The sequence below is a fragment of the Orycteropus afer genome, unplaced genomic scaffold (genome assembly GCF_000298275.1).
Source record: "Orycteropus afer afer isolate SDZICR_OR568_19922 unplaced genomic scaffold, OryAfe1.0 scaffold00199, whole genome shotgun sequence".
NCBI lineage: Eukaryota > Metazoa > Chordata > Mammalia > Tubulidentata > Orycteropodidae > Orycteropus > Orycteropus afer.
Genome location: NW_006921786.1, coordinates 3,335,637 through 3,348,424, shown reverse-complemented (window position 1 = coordinate 3,348,424; position 12,788 = coordinate 3,335,637). Strand labels below are relative to the sequence as shown.

At 38.8% G+C, this 12,788-nt stretch overlaps 1 protein-coding gene across 1 annotated transcript in view; it reads right to left on the bottom strand.

The window, feature by feature from the left end:
* The window catches only part of DNAH9 (dynein axonemal heavy chain 9), a 722,341-nt gene that overhangs the window by 457,845 nt on the left and 251,708 nt on the right, over positions 1 to 12,788 (bottom strand). The window contains exon 27 of the mRNA XM_007948048.2: positions 9,251 to 9,407. Coding sequence (XP_007946239.1) covers positions 9,251 to 9,407 — 157 coding nt within the window. The remainder of the gene's footprint in view (positions 1 to 9,250; positions 9,408 to 12,788) is intronic.

The window sequence follows — 12,788 nt, the reverse complement described above, 5'->3', positions numbered from 1 at the left end:
TCTCAATCCTTTGAAGATACTTAAATGTAATTCTTTTGAATTCCTTATCAGGGAGTTCCAATGCTGCATCTTCCTCAGGGATGTGTTTTAGGTCTGTATCCTGTTCCCTTGTTTCTCCTGCTTTATCTTGCTTCTTTGTGTGGACTGTGATGCTCTGTTGTCTCCGAGGCATTGTGACATTTTTGTTTGTTTATTTAATTGGTGATTATATGTTGGAGTGACTTGCCCACAATTTTTGTTTTCTTTGTATGTTCTCTATACAGGCAGGGTACTGTGGTGTGCTCCTCTATTCTCTAGTTGACAGCACTTATACACTCACCACCTGTCTCCTTTCCTTTGTCAGCCTCTCATATGTCTTTGCCAACCCTTGCAGACAGAGCCTGTTCTTAGGTCCCTGGAATCTGAATGAGAATGCTATCACTTTAAAATCCAAAATGGTCGCCACTTGTAAAGATTCAAAATGGCTGTGCCCTCGGTCACTTTAAATACCCAAAATGGCTGCCCCTTGTAAACATTCAAAATGGCTGCACCCCCAGTCACTTTAAATATCCAAAATGATCACTGCTTATAAACCTTCAAAATGGCTGCACTCTCTGTGACTTTAAATATCCAAAATGGCTGCCATGTGTAGACAAACAAAATGGCTGCCCCCTCTGGACAGCAGAAAGTCCACAGCTCAGGTTGTCTCCCTCCTTGCTGTTTCCCTTCCTCGTCATAGGCCACCAGAGCAGTTGTCCCTGCAGTCCTTGGTGACCAGGACTCATCTTTAGGTCAATTCTCAGGTCCCAACACCACTTGGAAATATTCAGGCTGTTGGTCTCATCAGAGTAGCTGACAGTCTGCAGATCCAAAAATCTCTGAACTCACTGTTTTTGTTCAGGTTTTTCCACTAGTTGGTGCCTAATCCACTTCTGTATTGTTCCTTTCAAAGCTCAGGGTTCCAAGATTATCTTCTGTATCTCTGTCAATTGGTTTTTCTTTTCTTTGTTGAAGAGGGTCTGTGTTGCTTGTCTGCCTAGTCCTCCATCTTACTGGAAGTCTCTATGATTTTTAAAGTAAGGTCTAGTTGTGAGCAGAATGTTTTTGACCTATTGGGCCTTTTGTTTCTCTTTATTTTCTCTGTGACGTAGAACATGGACTACAGTATGGTTCGAAAAATGTCAAGTGCTTGAATGAATAGCACTAGCCTTGCACCTGTATTTTGTACCCATCTCTTGCTGATTTGGGGTTGATCAAATCTGCTTTCAAAGGTCATACCTGCCCAGAATGTCCAGTGTTATAACCAGCTGCCATCAGGTCAGTTCTGACTCATGCAGAATCCATGTGTGTCAGAGTAAACTTGTACATGATGGAGTTTTCACTGGCTGTTTTTCAGAACTGGATTATCAGGCCTTTCCTCTGAGGTGGCTCTGGGTGGACTCATACCTCTAAAATTTTTGGTTAGTAGTTTAATGTGTTAACTAATACAGTGTTTGTCCTTCTGTGATGGACTTATTTCACTCAGCATAATATCCTCCAATTCATCCACGTTATGTGATGTTTTGCAGATTCTACATTATTCTTTAGGGTTGCATAGTATTCCATTGTGTGTATGTACCACAGTTTGCTTATCCATTCTTCTACTGATGGGCACTTAGGTTGTTTTGTCTTCTTGCTATTGTAAATAGTGCTGCAATGAACATGGATGTGCATGTATCTGTTCTTGTCCTGGCTCTCACTTAAAATATGCCTAGTAATGGGATTACTGAGTCAAATGGTATTTCTAATGGCAACTTTTTAAGGAATCACCATACTACTTTCCACAATGGTTGTATCATTTTACAGTCGTACAAGCAGTGTATGAGAGTCCTAATCTCTCCACATCCTAGCCAGCATTTGTTATTTTCTGTCTTGTTGAACATAGCTGCTAGTGCTGGGGCAAGATGGTATCTCATTTTTCTTTTGATTTGCATCTCTCTAATGGCTAATAATTGTGAAGATTTCTTCGTGTGTTTGTTGGCTACCTGAATATCCTCTTTGGCAAAGTGTCTATTCATGTCTTCTGCCCATTTTCTAATTGGATTGTTTGTCTTTTTGTTACTGAGGTGTTGGAGTTTTCTATAAATTTTAGAGTTAAGTCCCTTGTCAGGTACATCATTGCTGAATATTTTTTTCCCAATCTGTAGGTTCTCTTTTGAAAGTATATAAAAGTTTAATTTTTAGGTCTCATTGATCTAGTTTATCTTCTGCTGTTTGTTCATTTTAGGTTATTCTTGGTAGTCTATTTATGCCATAAATTAGGACCCCTAAATTTGCCCCTATTTTTTCCTTGAGGAACTTTACAGTTTTAGGTTTTCACATTTAAGTTTTTGATCCATCTGGAGTTAGTTTTTGTGTATGGTGTGAGGTACCTATCTTGTTTCATTTTTCTGCAAATGGATATCCAGTTTTGCCAGCCATTTACTAAACACACAATCTCCTCCCCATTTAATGGATTTTGGCCCTTTATCAAAGGTCAGTTGACTATGGATCTATTTCTGGGTTCTCAATTCTATTCTACTAGTTTATGCATCTGTTGTTGTACCAATACCAGGCAGTTTTGGCTACTGTGGTTATGTAGTAGGTTTTGAGATCCAGGAGTGCAAGACCTCCTATTTTTTTCTTCTTCTTCATTAGTGCTTTGCTTATCTGTGGTCTCTTTCTTTTTCATATAAAATTAGTAATTGGTTTTTCAATGTCCTTAAAGAATGTTGATGGAATCTGGATTGGGATTGCACTGAATGTATAGATTGCTCTGGGTAGTATTGACATTTTCACAATGTTCAATCTTTCTATCCATGAGCGTGGTGTGTTTTCTTCCATTTATGTAGATCTCTTATGGTTTCTTGAAGTATTCTTTTGTAGTTTTATTTGTACAGGTCTTTTGTGTCCCTAGTGAGATTGATTCCCAAGTATTTTATTTTTTTGATAGCTATTATAAATGGTATTGATTACCTTATTTCCTTTTCAGCAACCTCTTTGCTGGTGTAAAGGAGTCCAAATGACTTTTGTATGTTGATCTTGTATCCTGCCTCCAGGCTAAATCTCTCAATTAGTTCCAGTAGATTTTTATTTTTTTACTGAGTCTCTTAGGTTTTCTAGATATAGGATCATATCATCAGCAAATAGGGATAGTTTGACTTCTTCCTTACCAATTTGGATGGGCTTCATTTACCTTTATGGCCTTATTGCCCTGGCTAGGACTTCCAGTACAATGTTGAATAGAAGTGGTGATAGAGGGCATCCTTGTCTGGTTCCTGTTCACAAGGGGAATGATTTCAATCTCTCTCCTTTGAGAATAATGTTGGCTATTGGTTTTGTATCTGTGCTCTTTATTATGTTAAGCAATGTCCCTTCTATTCCTATTTTGCTGAGAGTTTTGATCAGGAATGGGTGTTGGATTTTATCAAATGTCTTTTCTGCATTGATTGATATGAAGGTTCTTTTCCTTTGTTTTATTTATGCGATGGATGACCTTGATTGTTTTTTTCTAATGTTGAACCATCCTTACATACTTGATATGAACCCCACTTGGTCATAATGTATTACATTTTTTGATATGTTGTCAGAGTCTATTGGCTAGGATTTTGTTGAAGATTTTTGCATCTATATTCATGAGGGATATTTGTCTGTAGTTTTCCTTTTGGGTGACGTCTCTGCCCGGTTGTGGTATCAAAGCTTTGCTTGCTTCATAAAATGAATTTAGGAGGATCCCATCTTCTTCTGTGTTCTGGAATAAACGTGTAGAATTGATGTCAGTTCTTCTCTGAATGTTTGGTAGAATTTGCCAGTGAGACTGTCTGGGCTAGGGCTTTTTTTTGTTGTTGTTCGTAATTTTTTTATGACCTGTTCAATTTCTTCTCTTGTTATGGGTCTGTTTATATTTTCCATCTCAGCCTCTGTAAGTTTAGGTAAGTAGTATGTTTCCAGAAATCTGTCCATTCCTTTGAGATTTTTGAATTTGTGGGAGTATAGTTCATAGTATTCCGATATTATCCTTTTAATTTCTTTTGGTTCTGTTGTGTTGTTGCCCAATTCATTTCTTATTTGTGGTATTTGTAATCTCTCCCTCTTTTCCTTTGTTAAATTTGCCAGTGGTTTGCAATTTTTTAATCTTTTCAAAGAACCAACTTCTAGTCTTGTTGATTTTTTCTATTTTCTGTTTCATTTATTTCTGCTAGAATCTAGAATATTATTTCTTTTCATCTGGTGACTGTAAGTATTCTTTTTCTTTCTTTCTTTCTTTCTTTTTTTTTTTTTTTTTTTTTTTTTTTTTTTTTTTTTTTTTTTTTTTTTTTTTGTTTTTTTTTTTTTTGGTTTGCTGTAAATTTGCCTCTGATCACTGGTTTTGCTGTGTCCCAAAGTTCTGGTGGTGGAGTGCCCAAAGCATCTGACTGCTAACCAGAAGGATGGCAGTTCAAACTCACCAGTTACTCTTGAAAAGAAAATTGGGCAATCTACTTCCATAGTGATACCACCTCAGAAACACAACGAGGGGTCACTATGAGTTGGATCTAACTCAATGTCAGTGAGTTGGTTGTTTTTTTTTAAGATTTTGGTATGTTGTGTTTTCATTCTCATTTGATCTGAGGAATTTTTTAATTTAATTTTTGATTTCTTCTATTACCCAAACATTTTCAAGGAGGGTGTTATTCAATTTCCATGTGTCTGCCCTTTTTCCATTGATCTTCCTATTGTTGATTTCTAATTTTATAGCATTGTGATCTGAGAAGATGCATTGCAGTATTTCAATGGTTTTAAAGTTATTAAGGCTTGCTTTGTGGTTTGACATATGATCTATCCTGGAGAATTTTCCATGTGCAATTGAAAAGAATGTATATTGTGCTGTTGTTGGGTGAAATGCTCTGTAGATATCAAGTTGGTGGATTGTATTATTTAGTTCTTCTGCGTCTTTGTTCAGTGTATTTTCAGTAGTTCTATCTTTGATTGAAAGTGTATTAAAGTCTCCTACTGTGGCTGTGGAGTCATCTATGTGTCCTTTCAATTTTATTAAAGTTGGTTTTATGTATTTTGGGGCTCTTTCATTGTGTCCATAGATATTCATTATGGTTATGTCCTCTTGCACAACTGATTCTTTAATCATTATATAACATCCTTCTTTTTGTCTCTTACGGTGGTTTTTGTCTTAAAGTCAATTTTATCACAAATACTGCCACTTCTGGTCTTTTATTGGGTTGCTATTTGCTTGATATATCTTTTTATAACTTTTTATTTTTAGTCCATTTGTATCTTTCTCTCTAAAGTGTGTCTCTTATAGATAGCATATTGATGGGTTATGTTTTCTTATCCAGTCTGCACCTCTCTATTTCTTGAGTGCTGCATTTAATTAATTTATATTCAGTGTAATTATCAAGAAGTATGAATTTACTGCTGTTATTTTCTTGTATTTTTTTTTTTTTTGTGGTGTTGCTGATTTCTTTTTTCCATATAATTTTCTGTGCTGAGCTCATTTTGTTTATGAATTGTGTTATCACTTCCTTCATTGTTATTGTTTTGTTGTTATTGTTTTTAGGTGCTGTCGGGTCATCTCTGACTCAAAGAGACCCTATGTACAGCTGAACAAAATGCTGCCTGGTCCTGTGCCAGGTCCATACACCCTGCTATATCAGAGCCCATTGTGGCAGCCAGTGTGTGAATCCATCTTGTTGAGGGCCTTCTTCTTTTTCATTGACACTCTACTTTACCAAGCATGATATCCTTCTCCAGGAAATGGTCCCTTCTTAAACATGACCAAAGGAGGTGAGATGAAGGACTTCCAAAGAGCATTCTGGCTTCCCTTCCAGGACAGCTTTTTTAGTTCTTTTAGCAGTCTATGGTATTTTCAGCATTCTTCACCAACACCACAATGAAAAACATTGACTTTTCTTCAGTCTTCCTTATTCATTGTCCATCTGCCACATGCATTTGAGGCTACTGTTTTATTATTTGCTAAATATTTGTGCTTGTCCTCTTTTTTATTTTGATGTGAAGGTTTATCATTTTTCTTTGTGGTTACCCTGTGATTTATAATTTTCTCCCCAAGTTTCTAACAGTCTGTTCTATCTTGCAATTGTCTTGTCTTGCTCACTATTTAGAAATTCTTTAACTATACTGCTTTTCCCCTCTTTTTTGTTTGCAGTTGTCCTCATTTGCCAATTGATGTTTCTGGTTCCCTGTTTAAAATCTTGTAAGCTTATTTACTTTGGATACTTTCATAACTGTGTTGGTTTCTGGGTTATGTCATCATGTGTGCTAATGGTTGGTTGTTTTTTGCTGTTGTTGGTTCTCTGCCCAAAGGACTCCTTCTAGCATCTCTTGTAAGTTTGGTCTGGTTTTAACAAATTCCCTTAATTTCTGCTTATCTGGAAATGTCCTAATTTCACCATCATATTTGAGGGACATTTTTTCTGAGTATATAACTCTTCATCTTATTAGGGAAATTATTTTCCAACAAGTCTTTGACAATTTTCTCTGTGGTTTTATTTGTCTCTTTCTGGTATGGAATTCCAATGACACATAGGTTATTCCTCTTGATGGTATCCCTCGTGAACCTTAGACTTTGTTCATTTTGCTTTGATGTTTTTTCTGATTGATCCCTTTTTAAGAAAATATTGAGTTATTTGTCTTCAATGTCACTAATTCTGTCTTCCATTGATTCAATTCTACTCTTTTACCCTTTCAGTGTGTTACCTATTTTTGAAAATTTAGTATTAATATTCTGGATTTCTATCTGTAGATTTTGCATCATTTCTAATTTTTCATTTATTTTGTGTTTTTGTTTTGTACTCTCTTCTGAAAATGTTCTAGGGTTTCGTCTGTTTTCCTCAATTTTGTCACTATTTTCCTTGATCTGTCTCTCAATCCATTGAAAGTACATAAATATAATTCTTTTGAATTCCTAACCAGAGGGTTCCAATGCTGCTTCTTCCTCTGGGATTTATTATGGGTCTATATCCTGGTCCCTTGTTTCCACTGCTTTATCTTGCTTCTTTGTGTGGAAATCTGTGATGGTCTGTAGTCTTTGAGACATTATGATGTTTTTCTGTTTATATTTAATTGGTGATTGCATGTTGGAGTGATTCATCCAAGACTTTTCTTTCTCTTGTTTGGATGTATCTGAGTAAGCACAGTACTGGGCTCCTCTATTAGCTAGTTAGCAGCATGTACTCACTTACCACCTGTCTCCTTTCCAGTTGTCAGCCTCCCATATATCTGTGCTGTCCTCAGCAAGCACAGCCTATGCTTAGGTCTCTGGAATCTGAATGAGAATGATGTCACTTTATATCCAAATATCCAAAATAGCCATTGCTTGTAAACATTCAAAATGGCTGCATCCTGTAGACAGCTTAAAGTCTACAGCTCAACTGTCTCCTTCTTTGCTGTTTACCTATTTAGTCATCAGCCACCAGCACAGTCAGCCATGCAGCGCTTGGCAAGCATGGCCAATTTTCAGGTTAATTCTCATGTCCTAACACCAGTGGGCTAGTCACACTATTTGGAAATATCTCAACTGTCCATGCCCTCAGGATAGCTGACAGTCTGCAGCTCTGTTTGTCTCCTTATTCACTCTTTTCATTCAGGTTCTTCTACTAATTGACATTTCATACACTTCTGTATCTTTCCTTTCAAAGCTCAGGGCTCTAGGATTATCTTCTGTATCTGTATCAATTGGTTTCTCTTTTCTTTGTTGTAGAGGGTCTGTTTAGCTTGCCTATTCTACCATCTTACTGGAAGTCCCACATTTTCTTTTTTTTTAACTTTGTATTGTGTATTTACACAGAAAATTGGTTTTCATTTGACACTTTATACACTTTTGTTTTATTACACTGATTGCAATCCTCCCAATGTAACAGCACTCTTCCCTGTGTTTCCTATTTCCGTTCATTCTTCTTTCCTATCCCTCCCTGCCTTCTGAGCTTTATGCCTGAGCAAAAGTAGCTCTTTTGATCTCTGATGTTGACTGTTGTAAGTAGTGTGTACCTCCCTAGTATTATTGTTTTGGTTCAAAGTTGAGCCATGGGGGTGAATTCAGTTCCAGGCTTGAAGAGTTACTAAGGGCCACAGTCTCAGGGGCTCCACCAGTCTGTGTCAGACCAGTAAGCCTAGTGTTCGTGTGTGTGTATGTGTATGTGTGTGTGATTTTGAGCTTTGTTTCACAAGTTTCTCCCACTCTATCCATGACCTCCTATTATGATCCCTTTCAGAGTGGTCAGTAGTGGCAGGTGGGCACCATCTAGCTCTTCTGGTCTCAAGATGGAGGAGGTTGACGTTTGCATGGCCCATTAATCCTTTGGACTATTTGTTTTCATGCATCCTTGATTTTTTTTTTTTTTCACTCTGCTTTGTTTTGATAGAGAGAGACCAATAATTGCACCTTAAATGGCTGCCCACCACATTAGGACATAGAGCCTTTTCTTTGTGAACTAAATTATGTCATTGAGTTAGCTATCCCTGAGACTGTGATCCTAAGCCTTCAAGTCCAGTAACTTTTTACCTCAAGGTGTTTGGTTATGGCTAAGAATTTTCATAACTTTGCCCTCTGATTGCTCTACTATCTATATGGATATAATTATAGCACACACAAATATATATGTAGCAATATTTCCTGCCATATATCTATAAGGTCTTGGGTGTGGTCTCATTCACCTACCCATACCTGTTCAGCTTGCCTGTCTGTCTATGTAGATAACTGTTAATCCACTTGTAGATTATTGTTCATTATTACTGATATTACAGGATTTTGTATGCAATAGTATTTATCTTTGTTGTCTGTAACTCTTGTGCACCTGTGTCTTCATTTGCCTTAGTGATACTGTATTTGCACTAGTTTCATAGAAGAGCACAAATATGATACTATGTGAAGACAAGTTATCTTCTTACTAGCTACTAAAGAATATTTCTGTGCTCATAGGTCAAAAAGTGAACTTAAGACTTTGTATATACTCAGCTTCTTCATTTCACAGATGAAAAAATGAAGACTGAAAACGCAAAGTAACCTGCCATGGTCACAAAGTTAATATTGGAATCTGAATCCATGGTACTGCACCTCCTGGTCATACTAGAGAAGACTTAGAGAGAGGTCAACAGATCTACTGTGAAGGAATACACAGAGAACTTCCTTGTCTAGGCTCTGGCACAGGGAAAGGTGGACCATAAGGGGGTGGATAAGCCACACCCTTTGTTTCAGCTACCACCCAGTTCCTAGACTCTCCCAAGCTCAGTCAGCTTGTACCTTGTAGTCCATCTGCTCCGAGCAGTTAAACACATAGACCATGATGCCCAGTGCTCTGCCCAGGTCCTTGGTGGTCTCCGTCTTGCCTGTGCCTGCAGGTCCTGTGGGAGCCCCACTCATGGTCAGGTGCAAAGATTGGGTGAGGGTGATGTAACACCTGCCAGACACAGGAGGACACAGGTCATTTTCAGGTGGTCTGATGAATTTCTCTGTCCCTGCTGAGCCCCAGTAAAACAGAGCTGAGGTTCAAGGCTGGGTGGGGACTGTTGAACACTAAGTTCTAACACTGCTTCTGTAAGGAAAACCCAGAGCTCCTACTCCCATCTGTTCCCCACAGTGCAGTGAACTTTCTAAAGAGCCCATATGATCATAATGCTCCCTCCCTAAAGATCATCTGTGACTCTGCCAGGCCCTTCTGGCAGGCTTTTTCTGACTTTTCTCTACCTTCATTTCTCACAGCTACCCTGGGCACAAGCACTCAAAAGTCTAGCCACATAGAATGACTGTCATTTGCCCAAACACACTAGGAGTGTTCTTGCACTACTCCGTCTTCTCTGTCTCCACCCAGCCCCTAAACCCTTTACCTGGAAGATATTCTTCTTCAATCTTTGTCCACTCACCCCTTAGGACACATAATTCATCCACTAAGTGTGCCTAGGCCCCTAAACACTGGGTTGGTGAGCACATGCCCCCTGGTGAGCTCCTTCAGCTAACTGTTCTCCATTTTAACTTTCCACAATTTCTACAAACACATCTTCCATATATCTCTTCATAAGACTTATAAAGGCAGGGCCTCAGTGAGACAGAGCCAAGGTTCAAGGCCAGGTGTGGACTTACTCCTTGTTTCATCTCTAGAACTTAGCACAGGCTCCAGGCACATATGTTGTTGTTAGCTGCCATCAACTTGGCCCCTGCCTAGTGGAGAATCCGTGAAGAATGGAACAAAACACTGTTGATTCTGAGCCATCCACATAATTAGCTACAGATCAGATAACTGTGATTCATAGAGTTTTAACTGCTAATTTTAGAAATATATCTCCAGGCCTTTCTCTTTATTCCCTCTTAGTCCGGAAGCTCTGCTGAAACCTGTACAGCATCATAGCAACATATAAACCTCCACTGGCAAATGGGTAATGGCTGCATATGAGTTATACTGGCCAGAATTCCAACACTGAACTACCACAATCCCCCACCCACACACACACACACACACAAGGCACATAGAGGCCTGCAATAAATATGTATGAAACCAATAACTGAATGAATGAATGGATCAATCATTCATTCTATTTAATTATCATGTGGCTATTTTACCAAAGACAACAAAATAAATTCATCTTAATTTAAGCTTATTTATTATACTGTTTTAAAGTTTTAAGACTTAAATTGCCAGGTGGTCTCAGGTTAAAAAGTACCTTTGGATAACAGGCACATGAAAAGTTCATAAACATTATTGGTCATTAGGGAAATGTAAATTAAATTCACAATGAGATACAGATACACACACACTGGAATGGCTATAATAGAAAGGATATAATAACAAGGTGAAGATAGAGGAAAACTGGAGCCCTCATACAGTGCTGGTGGGAATGTAAAATGATGCAGCAACTTTGGAAAACAGTTTGTTGTTGTTGTTGTTAGATGACGTGGAGTCAGCTGACTGATAGCAACCCCATGTACAATGGAACGAAACACTGCCTGGTCCTGCACCAGCCTTACAATCCTTGATACATCTGAGCCCGTCATTGCAGCCACTGTGTCAATCCATCTTGTTGAGGGTCTTTCCCTTCTTTAATGACCCTTCACTTTACTGAGCATGATATCCTTCTCCAGGGAATGGTTGCTTCTGACAACTTGACCAAAGTATTTCAGATGAAGTCTGGCCATTGTTGCATCCAAGGAGCATTCTGGCTACACTTCTTCCACGACAGATTTTTTAAATTCTTTTACCAGTCCATGGTGCTTTCAGTATTTGCCAACACCACAACTCAAAAGCATCAACTCTTCTTCAGTCTTCCTTATTTATCGTTCAGCTTTCACATGCATATGACCAAAGGAAAACCAAACCCACTGCCATTGAGTCAATTCCGACTCATAGCAAGCCCCACTGGGTTTCCAAGGCACTAAATCTCTATGGAAGTAGACTGTCCAGTCTTCCTTCCATGAAATGGAAGGTGTGAACCATTAACCTTCTGGTTAGCAGTCAAATGCCTTAGGTACTACACTACCAGAGCTCCTTCACACGCACATGATGTGATGACGATACATGGGTTGGATTAGGCACACCTTAGCCTCCAAAGAAATATCTTTGCTCCTCAGCACTTTAAAGAGTTCTTTTGCAAAAAACAAGGGCACTTGGAAGCAATCAGCCCTAGGACATGATGGCCCTCAAGACCAGAAGAACTAGATGGTACCCGGCTACCAATGCCAGCCACTCAGGAAAGGATCATATCTGGAGATCCAAGATAGAATGGGAGGAAAAAAGTGAAACAAAATCCAAAAAATCAATAATAACCAGAATTACTAGTCAGATGGTCTGATGAGACCCCCAATGCTATGGTCCTGGAATACATTCTATGCCTGGAATAAAACTCACTCTCAGGGGCTGGCTCTCAGTCCAATAGTTAACAAGATGTACATGCAGACCACTTAACCCAGGATGATGCACCCACATACTCTATGGTCATACATCCCTTACAGCAATAGACCATGGGCACCAGAGGAGCAACATTCAAATTGAGGAAATGCAGGACAGACAGGGTTGCATAAATATAAGGGGCAAAGGGGAAGGGTTAGTGGGCAGAGAGGGGAGGAGACTGGGTTAGGGTTGGGCATGGTAAATGAGGAGTGAAACTAAATGTACACATAATGCTGAATGTAAAACAAGCTCTTAAAATAAAATAATAAATAAATAAAGAGTTCTTTTGCAGCAGATTTGCCCTTTGCAATATGTCATCTGGTTTCTTGACTTCTGCTTCCATCAACAGACTGTGGAACCAAGTAATCTGAAGTCTTTGACAACTTAAATCTCTTCTTCATTTATCATAATGCTGCTTACTGAAGCAGTTTTTTTAATTTTTATTTTTTATTATTGTGATTTGGGTGAAAATTTACACAGCAAATTCACTTTCCATACAGCAGTTCACAATACACTTTGTCTCATGACATTGACCACAGTTTACCACAATGCAACAGCTTCCCTCCCACATCCTCCCCATACTTAACCTCTTCCCAGTGTCCATCCTTCCATGCACTCCTGTCCCTTGGGCTGTCTCCCTGTGCATAGGCAGCCCTTCTTTCTCCCATGATTGTTCTCTCCAAGGAGTGTATCAACCTGAGGTAAATGTTCAACTCATATGCCTGTCTTTTGTTTGGCTGGAAACCAAAGGTGTGGGTTCAATTCCAGACCTGAAGGGCAGCTAGGAGCCATAGTCTCTGTGGTTCCACCAGGCTCTACCGGACCAGCAAACCTGGTGCCCCCCCCCTTTTTTTTTCTCCAAATGATTTTGAGTTTTGTTCCACATCGTTCTCCCTCTCT